Below are 24,349 nucleotides of genomic sequence, written 5' to 3' on the forward strand. Positions count from 1 at the left end.
TTGTCGTAGTCTAGTACCTCCTTAAGTCATTCCAGGTATAGAAGTCGTTTCCCTGCAATTCAATTATTTTTCGATTTAATTTTTCTGCCGTTCAACTTTCTGCCAATTAAGGTTCTGCTTTTATTAATGTTCTGCCATTTAATTTTTCTGCCTTTTGATTTTTCGGCTTTTTGACTTATTCTGCCTATAAATTTTCTGCTGATTGAACTTTTTTGCCATATGGCACTTTGCCGATCGCCAGTTTGCCAAACAATTTTCTGCCAACAGACCCAGCCCCCCGATGTCTCGACACACTTACCTGATTGGTGGGCTTCAGCAGCACGTGGTACGTATCACAGGTGAAGATCGGAAACGACTGCCGGTAGTCGCGGATCTCCGCAATCACGCAGCCCGAGTAGAACAGCCCGGGGCACTTGGCCTCGCACATGTCCACCAGCACCAGCGGCAGCTCCTCGCGGTCGATGCACTCGAGCAGTTCCTCCTCCTCGTACGGCCACCGGATCGTCTCCTGCAGCTGCTCGGCGTTGATGTCCGTCGCCAGCGAGGGGCTCGGCGAGCCGGCCCGCTCCGACGCCAAAGCACCACTTTTTGAGATCTGTCGAAAGATGACGACGAATTGAATTAATTCAACACAGTTCAAGCAACGTCCGCAACTTACATTTCCCCTGCCATCGCTCTGCTGCTGCTGGTCGGGCCCTCTCCTAAATGCTAACGAATATCCTTTATTGCCGGGGTAGAGATTTAGGATCAGCGTGTTGAGGTTCTCCCGCAACACCAGTTTGTCCAGCAGAAACGACGTATTTCTTAAGTTAAGCTGCAAGGAGGTGAACCAAGTTAGAGTTAGTTACACTTGGAAGGTCGCCCCCATCTTACCCTATTAGTTTCAGTATTGTCCTCAGCTAGTAGTTCAAGATACAATTCCCTAAGTTTGTCATGTATGTTGTATTTGCCAGCGGTGGCCGCCGCCACCCCATGGGACGTCCCGCCGGCGGACGACAACTGCGGACTGCTGCTACCCCCGCCATGGAGATGATATTGCTGCTGCTGCTGACTACCGCCATAGTTACTAGCGCTCGCCGCGGAAGAACTGTTGATTGATGAAGACCCTGACGAGGAACCGCCGCCGCCGCCAACGCCACTGGCCACTAGGGAAGAAAGTTTGGACTTTTTCGATGGGGAGCTACTGACGTAGCCGGAATCAGTGGCTCCCCGCTTGTCGACGTGATGATGTTGGTGGTGGTGGTGATGGTAGTGGCTGCTTGTGGAGGAAGATTTGAGTAGGTAGGCCGACGAGGAGACGGAGGAGGAGGTGGAGGATGACGAGGCTGCTAGCAGGTTGGCCGGCGGCGATGTCGACTGGATGCCACTGAGCGTGGCGTACGACGACGTGGACGACGACGAGGGCAGCGGGCTGGTTCCGCTGCTGCTGCTGCTCGTGTTGAACAGGGGCGTACTGTCGTTCAGTATGGGACTAGGTAGACTTGGATACTGTGGCGGTGGATCGATCAGCAACGTTTGCTGCCGCGAGGGAGATTTTCTTAGTTTACAGTAAGCATCATTCAACATGTACTGGAAAGGGAAAAGATGAAGAGAGATGGAATTTAATATATTTGATTTTCTGACTAAGGGCCATCCATATACCATATCTAAAGTTTTTTTTGAAAGGTCCACACAGAAAAGAATGATGGTAATATTCATCAGGAAATGGTGACAGATTTTGAGTCAAAAAAAATATTAATTTTACCCCTGAAAATTATGAATTTTCATCAGTTTTTGATGAATATTCATCAGGTTCACATTTTTACAAGTTTTTTTTTTATGTAGTATTACTAAAAAAAAGGTAATATTCAACCAACCAAATTTTCAACATACCAGAATTCAACTTTTTTTCTGTGCAATAAGGCTTCATCCATAAAGTACGTCACGCAAAAATCAGCCAAAATTTACCCCTCTCCCCCCCCCCTTTGTCACGCTTTTCCTATACTTATAACATGCAATGTCACACTTGCTCAGACCCTTTTTGGGTGTTTTTGAATCCGCCTTGAATCAAGGGTATTACAAAATACTCAAAAGGGACCATCCATAAACCACGTGGACACTTGAGGGGGGGGGGGGGGGGGTGGTTATGGCGATTGTCCACGATCCATACAAAAAAGTTTTTTTGTATTGACATTTGTCCACGAGGGAGGGGGGGGGGGGAGGGTAACAGATTCCCAAAAGGTGTCCACGTAGTTTCTGGATGGTCCCAAAGCAAAAAAAATAGATATTTTATTTATAGGACCTTTTCAAAAAAAAAAAAAAACTCCAGACAAGGATCTTTCATATAAAACTTTAACTCTTAACGTAACCCACAATGGTGGGTCCCCGGTGGCCACATCCGAAGATCATATTTGGCAAATTCCTGAAACCACTCTTGCGACATATCAAACTTCATGTTTTTAAGAGGGGAGTGTATAACTCATGTCCCCATCTAAAATCAAGAAGTTTGATACGTCGCATGACTGGTTAACACTGTTTCCTAATGCTGTTCCGGATGTGGCCACCGGAGATCGGTGGAACCGGTTCCGATGGGTCCTATGGTATTTAATATTATTCTAGGATTGTTTTGTATGACTATTTTTTTTTTTTTTTTTCTTCACAACTTATTTTTATTAGGTCCTTTTAGGTGCTACGACCAGGTTAGGACCGAGGATCAAAAATACAACAAATAATAAATAATAAAAAAAAAACGTAACTGAATCAGATGATCATTTTCTCGTGCCATGTGTCAGCAAGTGTGCGATCACGTCAATCTGTTCCTCGGGTGTCTTGCACTGCCTCAAGCGAACTCTGTATTCTCGGTAAATGGCCCACAGCTCCGACTCGCTGTACAGCATCCGTTCACCTTGTTGCTCCTTCGGGGTTGCACCGGCGTCGGCGCCAGTATTTCCTTGACTTCTTCCTGCGGGACGAGGATGTTTCTCTTCCGGTACCGCTCCAGGTAGCGGAGGAAAATCCGCCGCGGTAAACACAGCTCCTGCCGGAGTCTGTTTGTCCTTTTTCCATGCTGGCGGCTTCGGCTTGGACGCCTGCTGCCTCGACTGGATGAACTGCGCACGTTTGGGACAGCTGCGGTCCAGACCCTCGTGAGATCCAGAGCAGTTGACACACTTCTTGGCTTCCGTTTCTTCAGCTTTGCACTTTTCTGTGCTGTGGGCACCCCCACAGCTGCTGCACCTGGGCTTGAGATGGCAGTTACTGGTTCCGTGACCGAACTGCAAGCAGTTCTTGCACTGGGTCACGTGCGGTTCTTTGTTCCGGAAGGCCACCCACCGGACGACGACTGGTCCCACTTTCTTTACCTTGCTACTCAACTCCTTCAGACTGGTGTGCCCCTTCGGGAAGAGCACGATGAAAGGCGTCTCATCGATGGCGGGAAGCTGCTGCTTCCGCCTGATGGCGTGTACTGCCAAGACGTCCAGCTGATGTTCCGTCTTGAGCAGCTCCTTGATGTAATCCGGTTCCACGTTCGGGAGACCTCGCATTACTACCCGGTGCGGTCTCGCACTGCGCTTTCCGTGCGTGTAGAACTGCACCTTGTTCTTCGTCAGGTGGGCTTGCACCGTGTCGAAGTCGTCGCTTGAGAAGCACGTAATTTTTGTGCCGTACCGCGTCAGTTTGTGTTCCGGCTGGACATCACACGACGACATCACCTTCGCAAGGCGGGCGAAGCTCATTTCTTTCACCACCAGCGGCGGCTGCTTCTTCTCCCCGGCCGACTTGCCGGTTGCTGGTACCACGGGGATGGTTTTTTCTGCTGCTGGGTTCGCATTGTTGTTGTTGTTGCTCTCCTCCGCTAGCGGGCTGAACTTGTTGTTGCTGAGCAGTTTCTCCACATCGCCGTCGTTGCCGCCATCGCCGACGTTGATCTCCTCCTTAGCCTTCCTGCGGCGAACCTTGACCACGGGACGAAATTCGCCCCCGTCCTCTCCTCCTCCTTCGGAGTCTTCCACCTCCATGCTCGTCGCCGCCTGCGTCTTGGGTTGAAACCCGTCCGGTTTCTCCCACACACTTTTCCTCAAGGCCGCGTTCCAGTAGAACGTCCTTCCATTCTCAGCCCTGTGCTCCGTCCACTCACTCTCCACCGTCGCGGCCGCCGCCATGGCCGTCGGCGAAAGTTAACAAAACACCGTCAAAAACGCGCTAAGCTAGCTCGAAAGACGACCAAACCCAACGAAAGTTGAACAGGGAGAGTTTGTATGACTATTCATGGTAGAAGAAAGCTTATCAGTTCACAATTGGATAACTCTGACACTTTTCCAAAAATCCGGATCTTCCGGTGGCCTGTACTCCGGCCACCGGTCCGTGCAGTGCGATTTTTCATCGGATTATTGTTCCTGGTGCAAAAACGAAGCTTTTGGTGTATAGCAATCGATGGTTTGCGTGAAATCATGTTGCGGTAATTTTTTGGGTCCTTTTTTCCCACTGTGCATTGTTTTAAGCTATACAAGTTCCAAGTGTCAAAATCTTATTCTCTTCAAGGCATATAGATTAGATAAGGTAAGGCGGGTTTTCCAGCATTAAAAAAAGGTTTAAGTGAAAATTTGAGCATAACCTTTCTGAAAATTGCCAAATAAAATCCGGTTTTCGTGATTTTTACTGCTGGAAAACCCGCCTTACCTTATCTAATCAATATGCCTTTCGTCCGCTCCTTCCTCATATCAGAAAGAGTAAAAACCTAAAAACAGTGTTAGCATTCTCGCACCCTCGCGAGAAAAAAAATATCTCTCTCGAGTTCTCGCCGCGAGTCCCGAGCTGCCGAGCGCAACTCGCCGATTGCCCGTTCTCCCGCACGAGGCGCTCGCGGCGAGAGCGAGGAGAGGAAAGGACTACTCTCACTCCAATCCCAACACTGCCTAAAAATGTTGACCAATCCGGGCCCAAAAAATATGAACTGGGATTTTCGATATCTTTTTTTTTTTTAACAAAAAAAAAGATACTCTGAATACAAAGTCCACGCTTCTTTTACAAGGGAAATTTCCTCTTCTAGCTGTTTTTTTTTTGCAGAATTTTTCCAGCTGGTTTATGGATAGTCCCTTTAAAGATTATATAATCGTTAAACAATCGGTTAATAAATAATTTTGGAACATTTTCCCTTATCACCAAACAAATTTGTGCAATTAATTATTTTGTGTTTTTTTAAGTGCTTTCAAATGATTTTGTTAAATGAACACTTTTTTTTATCATTGCGAGCTTAACAATACTTTTTGTAGTTAATAGAGGCAAATAACAGAAAAAAACAAGTTGCCAGAATATTGTTGGGTAAATTTTATTCAATAACTGGTTAACGGATATTTAAAAAAAAACTTTTTTTTTAAGTATTTATCATTCTTTAAATAATTTTTTTGAAAATGATGTGTATTCAAATAAAGGTAAATCCAAAACAAAATTTTAGGCAGCTCTAAAATTGATATTTTTTGTAAGGCCGTTGCAAATATTTTTCAAGTCGGCCTGGATAATCAAGGGGCAAAAAGAAATTCGAAAAACTTCAAAATTTTAATGAAAATTAAAGTTTAATCAACCTAAAACCAGTTAAAATGCACTTTCCTGCGTTTTTAATCATATTCAACATGTTTGAACTCCTTTGAAGACATTTTAAATTGTTATTGTAGTAGGCCATGCTAACTACCAGCACTCCCAGCACAGTTCGTTCCCGGCTACCCATAACGTCGGACGCAATAAACAGTTCATCAGCAACAAACTGTCTTTCACTGTAGCTTAGCAACAGTTACAACATTTGGCGACGAGGAGGATAAAATTTTCCTGGAACTTTCACGAAGTTTTTGTCATCTCAAGCCCCCAGGAAAATGTCCGACGTGGATCTTCGGCAAGTTATCCTCCGACTGGACGCGCTCCTAGCGAAGCAGAACCTGAAGGCGGAGAAGTTTCAAGTTTCTTCAAGTCCTGAATCTGCCGATAGCGAGCCCCAGGAGGAAGCACACATCTCTGTGTCTAGCGCACCTGAGAACCACGCTACGGAAGAATGCCACCGTGTGGCCAACCTCAAGCAGGTCATGCAGACGGACCTGAATCATATCTACATCGCGCTCAACGGGACGACCGTACCGATGCAGCTGGATACTGTTTCCGACACCACGCTGTGTGCCATGAATCCGGATCAACACCACGAATCGCTTGGACGCTGCAAGACAGTTCTGCGTGCCAAGAATCTGGAAGCATCCTCGGAACCGCTTGGACACAGCGCTCGCACACACAATCCGCAAGACAACGAGGCCGTCATCGATCCAGATCAACCCGTCGATCTGGCCGTCTCAAGTCCAACCTACGACGATCCCCGCACGGAGCCCTCCGACAGTGTTCCCGGACCCGATCATCGTCCGTCGCCGGCATCGAGCGACGCCATCAAGCTTGCCGACACCAGTTCCTGCGCCAACGCCGGCCATCTGGATCCTCATCCTTGGTTGGTGGCCCTGCGGACATTCCGGAAGCTCTCAACGAAGATCAAGCATCGCATCTCTCCAACGGATGCAAGAGGTCTCAAAAATCTCGCCGAAGGAGGAAAAGCGGTCACAGATCATTCCACAAACATCGCCTGGTTGAAGAATCATCTCGAGCCGTCATACGCCGATCGCGGTCCGCACCTGGCTTGGCCGCCGCGAGACGATCGGAAACGGCTACAACTGGAAACTGGTCCACCGATGAAGCAGTTAAGTAGCAGGAAGATTGGCCGTCCTCCAAATCTCCTAAAGGGGGAGATGTAGTAGGCCATGCTAACTACCAGCACTCCCAGCACAGTTCGTTCCCGGCTACCCATAACGTCGGACGCAATAAACAGTTCATCAGCAACAAACTGTCTTTCACTGTAGCTTAGCAACAGTTTCAACAGTTATGAAATCTCGATTAAATTTTCAAAAGGCCCTATCTGCATAGGAAACCCATGAGGGATAGGTTGTTTTGAAAATTTAATCTAGAAATACCAATGTACAGTCCCACGAAAAGATTTTTTTTTCGAGAAAAAAATTCACTTCGGATAATAGAAACCTCGGAAAATCGAATCACAAAAAAAAATTTCGTTGTCCAATTTTTGATTGTCGAGCTCAAATATTACAAAATTAGAAAAGAGATTTAAAATGTTTAAATCCAAGATGGCGGCCAATATGGTGGTGAAGAAATATTGGAAAAATGCATTTTTTTAAATTAAATTAGCAATCAACTATTCAAATTTGCCTAAAATGGGGTAGCAGAATACGAATTTGATGTTTAAAACAAGAAAAAGAAAAAAAAATATTTTTATTTATTCTACGATTTTTGGAACTCGAGATATCGCAGTTTGAAAACTTGAGGATTTTCTCTATTTTTACGAAAAGTGTGAAACTTTGCAGTGGTGTAAAAAAGAAGAGGGTTTTCCATTTGGATGAAAATCTGGATTCTTGCTTGTTTTGATAGTATCAACAGCCAGATTAAAAAAAGTTGATTTAAATTTTGCCCTTTTTCTGCACGATTGAGTTGAAATGATCAAAATTTTGTAAAAGCTAAACTCCATCACATACGTAGGGGCAGGGGGGGCAGAATGGTCCGCCTAAGTAAAATGCGCCAAAAACCATAGAAAAACATAAAAATTTATGAATTCAGTGTAGTAGGCTTATGCTTTGGGATGTTCCCTTCAATGTTGTATACTTGGTTGATGAAAATTTTGAGCTTAGAACTATTTTTGAGTCACTTTAAAAAAAAGTTTTTTTGACTACTTTTCCAGGGTGCGGGGCAGAATGGGCCACCTTAGAAAACAAGCCATTTCATCTAATACACTGTTGAAGGGAGATAAGAAATGACTTAAGGGACCTTTCTAACATAGTTTCCATGAAGTTAGACAACTTTTATAAAAATAGTCACTTAACAAAACAAACATTTTTGAAAATAGTGTTAAAATGTTGAAATAAGACACTATTTTTACAAATAAGCATCAAAACAAGTAAAAAATCAACTAATGTTGCATTAAACGTGATTTGTGAAGCTACAAGGAGTGAAATAATCCATTTAGCTCAAATTTTGTGACTCTTGATTGTTTTTATAAGGCAGGAAGAGGGTGGTCCATTCTGCCCTCAAGTGGAATTTAATTTAACACTTCCACCACCAAGCCTCTAAATGGTTTGAAGGTTCCGTTGTTGTTTGTTTACCTTGGTAGTAACCTCTAGTAACATTATAAGCATTGAAAAAACTTTTTCAAACAATCATACTTTTCAGAAAGCTTATTTAGAAACCTCGAAATAAACAACATTTGCGTGATTTTGTCAATTATTTACATTTTTGCTCATAATTCGAAAAATACAATGAATTCAAACGTCGTTTTCGGTATGATGATGTTATTTGACGTCCTTTATAAGACCCTTGCCTTACAGTTGGTCTAAAACCATTCTAAAGCCCAAAACCAAGGGTGGCCCATTCTGCCCCCCTGGTCCATTCTGCCCCCCCTGCCCCTATTAAGCTTGTGCTTTCACCCTTGTAACGAGAACATGTCTTAGACTAGTTTTCAATATTTTGAAATTCGGAACCAATATTTTGATACTTGGAAACAGTTAGAAATGGCCGATTGTTAAAATTGGAGAAGACTACTTTTTAGCAAAGCTTGCAAAATCCTTTTCGCATGAAAATAAATTAAACTTATAAATTATCTGGATTATGAATGTAAATTACGTAGTCCTACCACAACTTTTTTTTTTTTAAGTATCAGAAAGCCAAAAATAATCTAAATTAATTTAAACAATACCGTCAATCAAGGTAACTTGATACAGAAAAAGTTAAATGAATAGAATGTATTTCCCAACGATGTGTGACTTAATAAAATTGATATATTGTTAGATATGTTGCAATCATTTTGCTGTACTATATAAATAAAACATGTTGTGATATGCTTTGCTTCTTTGTTTGATTCTGTATTGGTGTCTTGTTTTGTATAGCAGTTTGCGAAACAAATATTTTAATCACAATTGTAAATTCAAAAAAAAAATCTGAACAACGCATACAATACTTACATCAGCTTCTTGACATGATGCTGGTTCCAAACTTTGCATTGTGGTTTGTACAGGTATGCTATTGATTTATACATTCACAAGAGTCTGGCGGATCTGTCTCTAGCAGGAGGAATCCGTGAACAAACTATCGCTGCTGCTGCTGCTGCTCCGCTGATTCGACATCTGACGATTTTAGAGGTGTGTGCGATTCCTGGAAAAAATGACAGAAATAAAAGAAAAACAACGTCAGAAACTGAATTGCATTTGCAACATTACGCAAAAAGGGGGCACGATTCCGTCACACGATTATGTGTGAGTATGTGCGAATATTTTTTTTTTTGCGTAAACTTCTCACGATACAAGAAGGCACACGGAACACGGGAGAAGAATGAGCAAACACGCGTGTGGACATCATCATCATCATCCTTTTTCACGTGAGATGTGTGCTACACTACAAGGACCTGCTTGCTCCCCAACACAAAGAGAGCAACATCGTGGATCGGCTTCCAGAGACAAAGATCAATGTCCTTTTGCATTGCAACATCGCAAAATGTGCTTGATTAGAATTCAGTGCATTTCACTAATAAGCCCACTTTTCGCAACACAAAAAACCCACCTAATACGAACTGAATGAAAAATTTTCGCACACCACACTTCTTGGGACCTTGGGCGTATGGCAATGACCCACTCTCTGGTGTGAGGAGGCTCGCTAAGCTGCTTTTCAAGCCACTTTCTGACAGGTGCATCCGCTCGAAGAAACGATGATGCATGGGATTCCCCCCATTCACAAAACCCGGTTCCATGCACCAAAACGTCCTCTTACATTATGTATAACACACGCAGCGCGAGAATAACATTTGCGGGGAAAAAATACCACCCAATAAACTCGAATATTTAAGGGTGCACGATCTGTCACTTCTTTGGGCAAATTTTGCTCTTGCTGTGTTTTGATAAATAAAATTCCAACTTCACGCGATTTTCCTCACACACGAGTTGAGCTCGCACATCTCACTCGCGAGCGCTCTCACAGAGTTTACTGAACGAGAAGTGAGAATGAGCAGTCGGTGGGTGAGCCAGGGCTGCCGGCTTTATTTCCATTGTGGTTATTTAGAAGGGGTTTTGATTTAGTTTTATGTCATTCTGATAAGGTGCAAAGAAATTTTGACGTTGAATAACATCTTACTCGAATGTACTGAAGTTCAATTCCGAAAAACTTGAGTTGCATGCCTGAAAAAAGTTCGTCAGCATACCATGCTGATCAATCACGGCGCCGTCCACGACCAGTGATATCACGGGGAAGTGGATGGGAATGTTAGTCCGATACTGGCGTCACGTGAGTTTTGAGGGGTTAGTAAGTAGGTATGTGGTTAGGATTCACCATGGTAAGTGATGCAACCATGTGCAATGTGTTATCGGATGAAATTTTAAAAACTTATGTTCCTACAACATCTTATCAATGTTGGATTACGCGTGACTATTTAAAAATAGGTACTACAAACACAATTGACTCTTCACTAAAATGGATTGCTTGATTAGTTAGAACAATTTAGTATTGATTTCAGCGAATTTGGAAACATTAAAACTCAGGACGCTATGAGATGTTTGTAATGAAATAATATGTCATTTTGGAATACAATTACTTCGACAAACTCAACCGGCGGGGCATGCCTTCCGATCAACGATTATATAGGAAGAACTGATATTATCATTGCTAGCGAGAAAAAAGAACACCTAAAACACGAACGATCCTGCGAAGCAACCGCGTTGCTTCATCGCGCGTAGTCGACTCAATTAACACAGATAAATCATTTTTTCAAAAATATGTTTCCATGAATTGTTTTGAAAAATTGTATGGAACGAATGGAAAACAACGTTAAATCCTTTTCAATTATTTTTTTAATTAAATTTAATTAAAAGCTAAATAAATTTTAATAGACTTTATAAAGCTAATAATATTTTTTAAAACTTCATAACTTTTTGATCCTTTAAGTCAATATTAAAAAACGCTATCAAAAAATAAATAAAAGGCAAATATCTTGTAAACACATTCCTTGACAAATTTAGAAAAGATTTTTTATGACTAACGGTTGAATTCCCGAAATGCGCATTTTTTAAGTTTAAAAATTTGTTGATATGTTTTAGGGGGCCAAAAAGACACATTTCAAGTCATAGTGCGTGATAGTGCTGGTTTAATAGATATATATTTATTTATTGAAATAGTGTTTTATTGGATGATATCGAAGACCCGGACAATTTTTTGTGCCAATTATTTTGCAATAGAAAAGTACTTTACAATTTTTTGATGAAATGTACCGTTTTCATGTTATATCCACTTCAGGAATTCATGTACAGGGTGACCACTCAAATCCCATTTTAAAATTCTCAGCTTTTTCCCGACTTTTCCAGAGATTCAAATAATAGGCATTTCGGCATTTTGAATGATTTCAAACAAAATACTCTATAATAAAGTTAATATCAACTAAAACTGTATAAAAAAATCTAAATGAAATATATCAAATCAAATTGTTGTCAATTTTCGTATAATCAGAAACTTAACAATAAATCATAGAAAAATACTTTATAACTTTTTCAAAGAATTTGGAAAAATATCTAGTAATTCGTTTGAAAACATGTTTTACAAAGTTCCCTTTTCAATTTTTAAAATTTAATATTGAATTTTTTAACCAATTTTGATTCATTTATTGTTGAGTAATTTTAAAAGTTTAAAAGACAAATTATTTAAACATATTTTCAATGACCTAGATCAAAATTTCTTGGATTTATTTTTTGGCAATATTTTTTCATGTTTTCAAAACGAAAAATAACATTTTTTGCATTTTTTTCATTTCAACGATGGGATTTTAGTTTTCAGATAACAGAAAAGCAAGCTTTATCTTTAGTATTTACCCATACTCACAAAAAAGTTCAAGGTAAACATTTGTAAAAATATTGGAAATTACTGAAGAATTTGCTTAATTTTATTTGAAAATTGTACAAAATATTATATTTTTTTTCAAGATTTAGGAAATTTTCCAGACTTTTTGACAAAAAATCACAAATTCACGACCTTTTCCCGAATTTTTGCGGATTTTGGCAAATTCCCAACTTTTTCGATTTCTCGACTTGAGTGGCCACCGTGCATTTAGTTTTTTTAGTTTAAAAATAATTCTTGAAAAAATGCGCCTGGTTTTTTTTTTTCAGAATCTGAGAAAATTTCTTATAATTTTCTGTCTGAAACTTTGAAAATTAGGAACTAAGTTTCTGAGATAAGATGAAAAAAAAATTCTCTAAGTGTCACCTAATTAGTTTGTAATTTTCAATTGACGATATCTTGGGTAATATTGAGCCGTTTCTCAAATGTTAAAAATTGAAACCTTTGCAAAATTTTAAAATCAAGCTAAACTTTTGGAAACGTCTTAAACTTTATTTTATATTTAAGACCTAGTCTAGAGTTTTTAAGGGGTCCAATAAACAAAATTTTCACTTTTTGCTTTTAGGGTGTTTTTGAAACCGCTTTGAGTCAGTACTTTTCAAAAATACCCAAAAAGAAGGAAATGAAAATTTTGTAATAAGATCATTAAAAAAAACTTTAGACGTTATATTTTTTATTGGAAAGATCAAAGTATTTCACAAAAATCAAAATTTTAATATTGTGATTTATTTTTCGGGACTAACTTTTGAAAAAGTATTTCCATTTGTGCCTCTTTTCAAGTGTTAGTCGTTGGTATTTTTTTTTGTTTCAAAAGTTCTGAAAATTTTACAAAAGAATCAAGTATCAAATTCCTTAAATTTGTTTTTTTTATGAAGAAAAGAAATACGAAATTTTAAGACATTTTTTCAATATATTTTTAATTTTGTATTTTTTTTATTTGTTTGAAACTTTGTGTTTGTTGTGTTATTTTAAAATCTGTATCTTGAGAAGGGAATGTTTTAATCATTAGGGGAGTTAGATGTTATAAGGCATATGTATATTATAGTACAAGGTTTTGTCCCAATTATAAAAAGTTCCCCAAAAAATCAGAGGTATTTTTATCAAAGAGTTATTGCTAAAATAAATATCATTCATTGGATAAACAAGGCCAATATTGAACGTTTCTTTATGAAAATCAAACTCAGCACTTTAAGACTGTACGGTGCGTGGTTGATGATTGTCCACTTTCCATTTTTTTTGTATGGACAATTTTTCACATGGAGGAGGGAGGGGTCGGGAATTTTCAAAAATCTGTCTATGGTTTAGCATTCGATTTTTTATCAAGCTGAGCGAAATAAAAACCTTTTTTGTGCACCGTCAACTGTGGTGATTCGGGATTACAGTTTTAAAGAGGACAGCAGTATTTAGGGAATGTTAATGCTTATTTATTTATTTATTTGTCAAACGTAGACTACATGATTGTTGCTTTGTTACTAATTACAAGGGGGAACAGCTTACTTATAGTATGTAATGATATTTAACAAATTATGCAAGCAGCATAACATTGAAAATTTAGTGCTGTTCACAAAAAAAAGCCGGAGTGGTCCTGTTCCTCCGGTTGGAAAGAGGAGAAGCATGCAATGGGCATCGGATCCCAGTAAAACCCGGATCAGAGTTATGTTGATTTCTAGAGTAAATTTTCAAAAGGTCCTATGTGCAAAATCCTCATTCTGAGAAATTTCATGTCGAAGTTTTGTGGAACATTTTTAAATCCTATTTAAACACGGTTGGGTATTTATCAATTCTAAAAACGCCCAAATGAACCTAAAATGATGCTTTTTATGTGTGTTTCACGGAAATAATCAAAAGTCTTGTTTAAAATGATTTCTGACGCAATTTGTTTCATACGACCTGTTAGTGCATATAGGACACGTTTCATAGGACAAATTTTGCAGATAAGACATAACACATTGGACCAAACTCGTGTAGCATTCATGGTGTCGATCCAAATCCCAAAATAAAATTCCCTGACTTTTCCCTGACCTCTCCAGACCACCATTTTTTTTTATTTTCTATTTTTACTAACATATTGTTCGGAGCGTTTTTATGGTTTCATGCATTTTACGTTATGAATATTGGAAGAGATATTGAAAAACTGCAATTACTTTTTATTTTGGATTCTGCAAAAACTTATAAACTTTTTTTTTATTTTGTCAGCATTCTTTCTTATCGAATATACAAAATGAGCAACCATAAAAATGTCCTATTTTTTATCTGGTGATGTCATTTTAAATGTTGCTCTTACCAAAAAATCTAGATTTATTTTAATAGGTCCTATAAACATATGAAACATAATAGCTTATAGGACTTTTTCAAAACAAACTCTAGAAATAATTAATAATTAAAAATTTTGCGAATTTCAAATTGCGATTAGTTAATTTCACTTCATTTCCTAAAGAAAATTTAAAGTTAAAAGTTTTCCCAAAAAAATCATTTGAGATTTTTTATTAAAATAAGAAGTCATGTTCAATTTTAAATTATTGCTTTTTGCTGGATTTTCAGACGAATTAGGCCAATGCCATTTTTGATTGTGTTTTTAGAAAAAAAAAACTAAGGGTTTTGAAAAAATATGTAATTTTGCTGAACCTTAAGAAAGATTAAAAAAACTGAAAAACTAAGAAAAAATATACAATTAAATGTGATTTTTTCAAATACATGTTTACGGGTTTAAAAAAGATCTAGGTTTTTTTCAACAATGTTTGTATTTAAAGTAAACGGTTTTCTGGATATTTGAAAAAAACATTTTCTTAAATAATTTTACAAAAAAATATTTTTGATATAAAATTTAAAAAAAAAGTTTCCTTGACCAGAGTCTACAGATGATCATTCACGCGATCAATACATTTTATAAAAATAAAAACAAAATACAACCTGCTGCTACAACGAGCTTTTCAAAAAGTCATTATTTATCAAACTTAGATATTTGGGTGTTTTGGAATAGATTCCAAATTTAAGCTCGATCTGACCACGGGAACTCCTATGAAATCTCGGATGCTGGATCTTAACAGTCTGGACCCGATGCCTGATTTTTCTGTTACATTCTTATTGAAATTCCATATAAACTGTAACGGGAATTGTTGAAAAAACTTTTCCGAAGAGACCATATTTTATAAATTCTTGAACTCTCAAATTCCTTTCAGGGTTGTTACGGAGAAATCGAAAAATAAGCCAAAACAAACATTTAAGCAAAAAAAAAATCAAAAGTTCAACATTTAGAAATTTAGATCTAAAAACTGAATCAAATCTAAATAAAGAAAAATAATAAAATTTAAAAATTATAATAAATCCTCGATCTTGAGATTTTAAATTTAAGATACAGTTCATACTCGATGATCTTACCAAAGCGTCACTTAGAAAAATCGAAGCAAATTTTCCTACATCTTCTTCTCAAAATTTTTCTAACCGAAACAAATAACTGCAAAAATACTTCAAATTTTATCAGGTTTTCTGTAATCTATGCAGGTAACAAATATGGCAGCATTCAAGAACCTAGGAATTCAGGAATTTAAGAATTTAAGAATTTAAGAATTTAAGAATTTAAGAATTTAAGAATTTAAGAATTTAAGAATTTAAGAATTTAAGAATTTAAGAATTTAAGAATTTAAGAATTTAAGAATTTAAGAATTTAAGAATTTAAGAATTTAAGAATTTAAGAATTTAAGAATTTAAGAATTTAAGAATTTAAGAATTTAAGAATTTAAGAATTTAAGAATTTAAGAATTTAAGAATTTAAGAATTTAAGAATTTAAGAATTTAAGAATTTAAGAATTTAAGAATTTAAGAATTTAAGAATTTAAGAATTTAAGAAGTTAAGAATTTAAGAATTTAAGAATTTAAGAATTTAGGAATTTAAGAATTTAGGAAATAAACGATTTAAGAATTTAGGAAATTAAGAATTTTAGAAAATATTTTTTTGTTTTATTGATTGTTTTTCTTATTTTTTTATTTTTGAATATTGGGAATAAACGATTTAAGAATTTAGGAAATTAAGAATTTTAGAAAATATTTTTTTGTTTTATTGATTGTTTTTCTTATTTTTTTATTTTTGAATAGTGATGTTTTTGAATTTTTATTTTCAAGTCTTTTAAAATTTTTGATCTTTTAATTTTTTTTTTTGGTTTTTTAATTTTATTTCCTAATTTCTGAATATTTCAATTTTGAATGTTGAAGCTGTAATTTTTTTATGTTTTGATTTTTTTTATTTTTCTTGAAGAATGATTAAATTTAAAAAATATATTTCTAATGGTTGAATCCCATCTAAAATTCAAAGGCGGAGGCAAGCTTCTGTTACGCCCAATCAAGCTCATATTTGGGATATAAGCACAGTACACCCACTGGAACATGCCCCAATAATATTTTTTGCTACATCCTAATGTCTGTTTCTTCAGGAAAAGTTAAAAATATGATTGAGATTCACAAGATTAAAATTGAATGTATCCAGTATAAAAGAACACTAAATAAAGGTAAAAAACATTACTCAAAACTATGTTTGAAAATGAGTTGAGTGTAGTAATACATTTATTTAGGAAATCCTGAACAACACATTTAAAAAAAATATCACTTCATAATCTTCTTTCGAAGTTGCTTATTGAGAAAATAAAAACAAAAATTTTCGGAAGAAAATTCAATTAATAAGAAATCGAAGTTTTTGCACTCAAAGAAAAAAAAACAAATTATCTTGATTCTTGATAATATTTTAATATTTTATCTCTCTCAATATTTTTTGTAATCAAAATTGCTACCGGACGAAATCCGCGCCAAATTTGCGCCGTCCGTAACATCCCTGTTTATTCCATAATTTTTTGTTTTATTTCTTTAATTCTTGAATTTAATTCTTTAATTTTTAATACCATTTCAAATCACTATTTTGCTTACATTTAGACACAAAATTAGACTACTTTGGATCATTTTTGAATCATAGTTCAGTTAAATTTTGAGAAAAATAAAAATTTAGGTAACAAATACTAAAGTGAAATTTTTTTAGAATTTTAGAATAAGAATTTAAAAAATCAAAAACTCAAAAAAAAAACAGAATTTCAGGACTTTCAAAATTTAGAATCTTTAAGCTTTTGAATTTTAGATTTTTTTTAATTTTCAAATTTTTGAATTTTTAAACTTTTGAATTTTTTAATCGTTAAATTTTTTTGACAAAATGTATAATTTTTTTCTCTATGGTCCCTATATGCTGAGCAAACGACCAATTTTAGAACAAATCTCTGAGAATGGTGGGGCAACTGCCATAATATTGTCCCATCCTGTGTGTCTAGTAATTTGTAACTTTCAGTTGTACGAAAGTCCAAAGCAAATCTAAATTATTTGATTTCTAAACCTAAACATATTGCCAACAAGCAACGCGCGAAGAAATGCTAAATGCAACTTTTCGTTGCTGTTCCTTTTCTTCGCGACCCTTTTCTTAAGCATTTTTTATATGGAGTTTTGCGATCCTTCCGGACTGACCAATATAAAAAATTAAATATTATCAATGTTGCAAAGTTTGGCTTGGAAGACATTCAAATACATCATCAAGGGCGAGTTTTCAAAAAGAAATGAAATTTTGTAGTAATATTTTTAAGATCATCGAAATTCCCTGACCCAGCTTGAAATTCCCTGACTTTCCCTGACTTTTCCAGGTCAAATAAAATTCCCTGACAATTCCAGGTTTTCCCTGACTTTTCCAGAAATCGACACCATGAGCATTGTTCATAGGACTTTTTCAGATTAACTTTAAATCCTGATTTAAAAATAACAACTTTTTTATAATAACTATGATCACACAATCCTGGCGCAACGTGTAGGTAACAGCTGATTGATAGCATGAAATGTTTCAATGCATCCAGCGCGAAAGAGAGAAACCGTTAGGAGAACGAAACAACCAATCAGCGCTCTCGCCCACAACTGTCAGATAGGTTCCTGGCAAATCATCCTATCCGGCAATGTAAACAATATTTTGCAGAGTACGCATAGGACTTTTCGTGTTTTGAAAATTGTGGTTGTTTTTTTTTTTTTGCTTTTTGCCGTTTTTGAGTGTTTTAATGTTGTTAAGCTGAATAACTTGTGTTAAGGTAAGTTTTTTTTGTGTTTACGGTACGGTGACAGCTCATTATTTGTTCGTTTTTTCCTGCTTAATTTTTATTACAGATCTCGTCGGAAAACTACTAAGCGTGTCCAAATCTCGGTCAACAGTTTACAATTCCATGACGCAACGATAAGGATGATTTTGGGCGGGTTCGCGGCCACGCAATGCATCACGTCGATTTAAATTTTCCAAGCAGGGAGACGATTACGACTTGGCAAAAAATTACCCGGACGAGCGGAAAGCCTCGAACAAGATGACCATCAACAAGTGCCGGCAACAGCCACAGGTCATGATTTTGCTGTTCAGTGGGAAACTGATATTTAACATGGACTTGGAAAAGCTATCTACTAACTGCTTCAAGTCTGGTTTGTGGAATCATTTTGAAAATTACCAAAACAATCTTTTAATTCAAAAAATCTCTTTCCAGAATGGTCATGACCGAGTACACCATTCCATGGCCATTCCAAGCCGGTGAACAGGGTCAAGGTCGTCGGTCTGGCAAGTCCGTATCATTTTGCTCAATCCGGTCGATTGTTCGGTCCATGCAGGCGTTTCCATTGATTGGCTGCCGAATCATTCTGCATTCCGAGATGAGAACTGCCAAAAGCATCGAGGAGGGAATCGTCTCCACCGCGACATGCTTAAACCTGAACGGCGTCCTGTTGAAGACGGTGCTGTATCTAGTTTCCCACACTGGTAACCTGTTACGGATCAACATCGGATTTAAGTTTTGATCGTGTCCAGACTTTTGGGCTGAGCACCTTTGTGTTAGAAACTGTTAACCGCTAGCGTACGCGTGCAGTGCGCCAAAGATTACATTAAATGTTAAATTTTTTGACCAATATTTGATATTTGATTGACGACGTTGTAGGGTCTATACGGCGGAAAAAGAGTGCACGTTTCGTGATGTTGTCCGGCATGGCCGGAATGGTTCCGTTTACAAGTCTTGCCAACAAAAAAACCCTCATCTTTATGTTCGAGACCATCCCCAGTTCCTGTAGGGGATTTGGGGTCTCAAAAAGTACTTTGATGCAATTTTTGTATAAATAAAATTAATAGAAGTAGCATTATTTTTTCATTTAACATACTTTTTTATTTTTTTTATTACCAAGAATAAAAACATACAAGAACATGAAATTTTATGAACTGCTCTGCATTTTAATTTTATTTGGTGTTCCCTATTCAGCGTTTCTTTGAAATTGTCTTTTTGCAATTCCGTCGCGAAACTTCTTACTTTGCTTGTCATTATGCCTACATTTCTGTACCAAAAGAAACAGAATCAAATAGTAACACTTTTCAAAATAAATGCTGAAAAGTTCTAGAAAAGTTCTCGGTGAACCTCGTTGGGTAAATGTACGACTCGCTCTGAAAAAAAAACTTTTTTTTGCAACTTTTTGCATAAATTTCTATTTCGGATACCTCATTAAAGTTTTTGGCGGTTTCTTGAAACTATATTAGATTTTGCATTACTATCGCATTTTTGACAGTATTACATTTATGTTATTTGTCCACGGAGTAAGCTCCAGCATTCATCGTCGACTCTTGTCATTCCGGAACCGCTATTTTGTTCAAATTGAATCATTGAATTTCATCCATCCAACCTGCGAACCTGCGCTGACGGACAACAATTTCTGGGTGGTTGAAAAGTGCGTGTTGAGAGGATCTGAACCCTGCTTTCTAGCTTATTACCTTCGTCAGTTTGCAGGTACCGGTCAATTTGACCGTATCCCCTTTGTTTACCATCGCGCTCCTAGTTGTGCTGTCTCCGGTGATTATTGCCATCCAGCGGTTCGTTGACGCAAAAGTTAGATTTTAGAAGGAGCGTTTTCAGGTGGTTACTCAGCTGGTCTAGTTGGCGTCCCCCTGGAAGATGGAACACCAGCGCTTGAAACACGCGTGGCAACAGCTAGACGACGGACATGACCGCGCATGTGTGTCACGCGATTGCTGCATAAATGAAGTACTAAACATACAGGATTTTCTCAAACTTAATTTATTTATATTCATGGTTTTGTTTTATTCAACACTCTCCCTCAACGCGCTATTTATCACTTAAACCATACGCTTGATCAGCTCATTGATCTTTTCCTTGTGGTTAGTCTCCGCCTTCGACGTAGCGGTTGTACTTGCGCCAGTCACCGGTCGATGTGTTGAGGCTTGTACGCGGCACGCAGCTTCCGCTCGATCACGAAGAAGTCCGTAGTCGGGATTCGGTTGTGTCGGTGCTTGACGAACTTAAGCAAGGCGTAGCCCTAGGTGACGTCGGGGCGGTGATACGCAGCAAGTTCTTGGTGACTTTGTTCAGCTTGATAATGATACCACAGATACGCATGACGAAGGCAACCTTCGGCTCGCCCGGAATGTAGATGTTTCCGGCCTTCTTAACCTTGCGCGCCTTGTCCACCACCTCATGCTCCATGCGGGCACACTTCTTGGAGTACTTGGCCGCGCGCAGCAAGTTCTACCTAACGCGGAGTAGCTTGACGGCCTGCAGCTGGCGGCGCAGATTTTCCGGGTGGGCCAACAACTTAGCCTTCGTTGCCTTCAGCTTGGATTCTGGCACCGCCGGCAGTTTTAGGGATTCCTTGGAACGTAGACGATTGCCCGCTTCCAACACTTCATTCCACTCATTCCAGCATTCCACTCGAGTTGATCCGAATCGGCCACCGTGCAAGGCGGAAATTTCGTTCGGAATATGCTTTTTTTGGAGGTGTGAGTTTAGCTATTGTTCACAGTAGGAAAATACCGAGGAACTTACCACTAGCGGTGCGATCAGCGTAACATCAAGAAAGAAAGTCGGTCTGACAGCGGACGCAAAACACACGTAGTCCAAACTGATGAATGATGTCACTAAACTCCGCCAGCAACACTACTGAGTGCAGTGAAATTTCGCACCTGTACAGCACCCGCGACCAACAGCTGGAGACGGCAACTTCCGGATAAGTATCTTGTTCTAGGCTACGGTTCTGTGCCGGACATAATGAGGCGTTTTAAAAACCACCGGTGGAGCACACCTCGACACTTCTGGGAAAAATAGAACAAACAAAAAATAATGATCACTCTCACTTTAAAACCTGTTAAAACTCTCTCCAAATCACTCCACTCCATCTAAAAAAAATGGCTTATCTATTTTATGAAGACTTACCTCCATCAATGAAAAATCGCCTTTAAAAACAACAGAAAAACTAAACCGTACAAAACGACCTATATGCACAAATGTTATGATTTTTTATGCTGCCTTGTTGGTGTTATGCTCCCAAGTTTTTGGGTGGCGTATCTGTCAAATTCGAGAGAGTGCAGATAGGTTGAATTGAACTTCTCTCTTTTGCTTTGACAGCATTGAAACATTTCATGCTCTCTCCCAGCTGATGACTACACGTTGTGCGTGGATTGTACAAACATGAAGATTGTAAAATATTTATGTTTTAGAATTTCATTAAAAAACGACTCATACATATTTTCAAATAAACTCAATAAACATGTACATAGGTCATTTTGATATGAGCGTATGTGCATCAGCTTTAAAAAAATATATTAATGGTCCATAGGTTGATTTGATACGGTTCTATGTGCACGTTTCACTCGATTGCACATAGGACTTCCGTGTGGTAAAACGACCTATATTTATTTGGTGTAGAATTTATTAAGAATGCTTTTAGGTTGTTTTGTATTTTATCAATAACTTTAAAAATAAAAGGCTTTGAAGAAATTGGGTAAGCGGTGAGTGTAGTTTCCAGCTTGCAGAATGTAATGCAATAAATAACTCAGTTTGTTTACTTTTGTCGCATAGGACCTTTTGAAAATTTACTCTAGATTTCTTAAAACAAGCCCTTAGAGTTATCTACGTGCGCATCTATTGCATGTTTGTACACGAAGGGTTTTTGGGTTAAAATTTGTACCCGCCAGCAAAAACATATGGTAAGCTAGTGTGCGTGACATCGGCCTTAGATAACTCTATAGAGTTATCTACGTGCGCATGTATTGCGTGTACGTACACGAAAAAGATTGAGGTTAAATTTTGTACCGGCTAGCAAAACAAATGGCGTGCTAGTGTACGTGAGATCGGGCTTAGATAGCTCTATTCTATGCTCCACCCGACCCAAACAGCTCATCCTCCCTCTGTCGACTCAACTGGCAACATTGCCTGATTTACCACCCGAACCATGAGCACCAACTCACTCACTGTGTGCTCTTGCCTCACGCTTCGGGTCGAGGGGCTTCAAAAAAGAGGCGACATTGAAACCAATTCCGAAACATGTGACGATGACCTACTATTATTTGTCTCATTCACAAAAGTGAACGCCAGCCAGCCAACCAGCCGAGAGTTTGAGCCGTCACAGAGTGGTGGTGCCTACGTCACAAGTATGCTGCTCGGGTTGTTGGTGGTCGTAACCAACATAACGCGCTGCTCGCTCTAGGTTCATCTCACGATTAGGTTCGTGCGTGTGTCCTTCACGACATTTTCTAACAATGATGGGGGAGCAGCAGCGACTTTGTTGCGACAACATTTTCGCTTGGAACCGATCCAAAACAAAAACGACGTCTTTTTGACAGGCGACACTGACAGCTATGCTGCTGCTGAGGAGTGAAATTTCGCTGCTCGTCACTTGCTGCTGCTTGGGGGAAAAAGAGAAATTTCTCTTCCAGCGTCTAATCTTCGGTTTCCTTACCTTCTGCTGTTGGGGCGGGAGGAAGTGGGAGGTTGGTCAACAAATCTTCCTCCGCGGGGTCCAGGTTCGCACAATTTTCACTTTTGTTGGACGACGTCAGGCAAGCTCGCACATTGCTTTTTGTGTTTTTGCGTAAAATCTCTCGCTAAACGAAAATCCAAGTCAAAATATAACAGCAGCAAAGAAACGGATTCCTCCAATAATACACACTTTTACGACCACGACGGCGACGACGGCATGAGAGACGTCCTCGTTTGACACATGCGAAACTCTCCGATGTTGGCCAAACTCTTCCTTGGTTTTGGCTGGCCGAGAGGGGGCTTATGCTCTGTGTGGTGGCCACTCTAGAGGCAGCAGCCAGCCGCCCATCCGATGGTTCACAAAATTCAACCTTGTTGTTGTTGTTGCTGCTGCTGATTAGGGTGAGCGATCCTTTCTTGAAACTTGTCACTTTTTGATCAAAACAAACTCTAAACCAGAATCACAAAGATCTCTCCTCCCCCACCACAAGGGGCAATGTTTACGTCTAACTTTATCAACAAATTTTAAGCCAAAGTCCACAACAGCCCACCCTACCCTAGCCACTTCTTGTGTGCACTTCTCCCGTGTGTGTGTGCGTGTGTTGGTGAAGAAAAATCCTCGCGAGACGAATCCTTCGGCCACAATCGAGAAACTTTCCACGGGCCGGAGATTCCTGGCCCACCGGAACTTGACCGTCACCGTACGCACCGAACCGCGCCGCACCCGGAACGACCACCTTTGGGGCTTTTCCGCGGAAGCTTTTCCGTCTTTTCCGCGAGCCAAGACTTGATACGAGACGAGGCCTGCTGCTGCTGCAAATTGGGCACACAACTTTTCTTCTCAGCACACACCATCAAACGCGAGACTCTCCCGTTTCTCGCACACTTGCGGTCGTTTGACAGATCTCAACTGACAGATGTGCGTAAACGATCGCTCTCTCGCTCGCGTGCCGATGAATGAAACCGAGCAGCGTTGCCACATGTACAGATTTTTCTGTATGTTACAGATTCTTGAAATCATGCAGGTTTACAAAATTTCTCTGAACAAAATTAAAATTTGTTGAAAAAATCATGTTTTAAGCATGGTGTAAACAAATATTTTGACTAGGGGAAATTCTCGTATGTTTGGCAGGTTAAGCACTCGCTCCTAACTCCATCCAATTTGCTGATTTTCACTATTTAAATAGCTAATTTAGTCAAACTTTTGATAGAAACTTGCTTGCTCACTTCTTATTGAGCTATTTATCACTCGATTTCAGTTGAAAGCGCTTTTAATTAGCTTTAATTGAATGTCAAAGTTCTGACCTGCCAACATTAGAGGCACGCTGGAATTAGATGCTGTTCCCCTATTTACTTTTGTTCAGAACACGATTTCTAAGCATTTTTTTAGAAAACTGACTCTAAATTTGACAATCAGACCACGCATACAGATTTTTAACCATCAAAACTACAGAAAAATGACAACCCTGCCGCGGCGAACGGTGAGTGAGACCGCAAGAGGAATCGTGAGAATAGCGGTCCGCTCACGGCTCACTGTTGTTGACACAGTACCGTTTGACATTGTTGCGGCGGCGGCTGCTGGAAGCATCGTGAATGAATCGGAC

General features: G+C 38.8%; 1 protein-coding gene, 1 long non-coding RNA gene and 1 pseudogene across 4 annotated transcripts in view; 1 reads left to right on the plus strand and 2 right to left on the minus strand.

The window, feature by feature from the left end:
- The window catches only part of LOC120422208 (uncharacterized), a 43,911-nt gene that overhangs the window by 15,230 nt on the left and 4,332 nt on the right, over positions 1-24,349 (minus strand). The window contains exons 1-6 of one of the 3 annotated variants that reach the window (XM_039585591.2): positions 22,936-23,604; positions 22,726-22,870; positions 9,030-9,219; positions 874-1,569; positions 659-814; positions 299-595 (exon numbers count right to left, since the gene is read on the minus strand). In XM_039585591.2, the coding sequence (XP_039441525.1) occupies positions 299-595; positions 659-814; positions 874-1,569; positions 9,030-9,068 (1,188 nt within the window). In that variant the 5' untranslated portion in view covers positions 9,069-9,219; positions 22,726-22,870; positions 22,936-23,604. Of the gene's footprint in view, positions 1-298; positions 596-658; positions 815-873; positions 1,570-9,029; positions 9,220-22,725; positions 22,871-22,935; positions 23,605-24,349 lie in introns of those variants that run through there. The other 2 variants (XM_052707321.1, XM_039585590.2) reach the window with 2 other exon arrangements.
- On the plus strand, positions 17,684-18,575 carry LOC128092758 (uncharacterized). Its single transcript, XR_008211982.1, has 3 exons — positions 17,684-18,041; positions 18,118-18,420; positions 18,483-18,575. It is a non-coding gene; the product is annotated as an uncharacterized LOC128092758 (long non-coding RNA).
- On the minus strand, positions 19,160-23,600 carry LOC120422230 (60S ribosomal protein L7-like; annotated as a pseudogene).

This window comes from Culex pipiens, chromosome 2, assembly GCF_016801865.2.
Source record: "Culex pipiens pallens isolate TS chromosome 2, TS_CPP_V2, whole genome shotgun sequence".
Classification (NCBI taxonomy): Eukaryota; Metazoa; Arthropoda; class Insecta; order Diptera; family Culicidae; genus Culex; species Culex pipiens.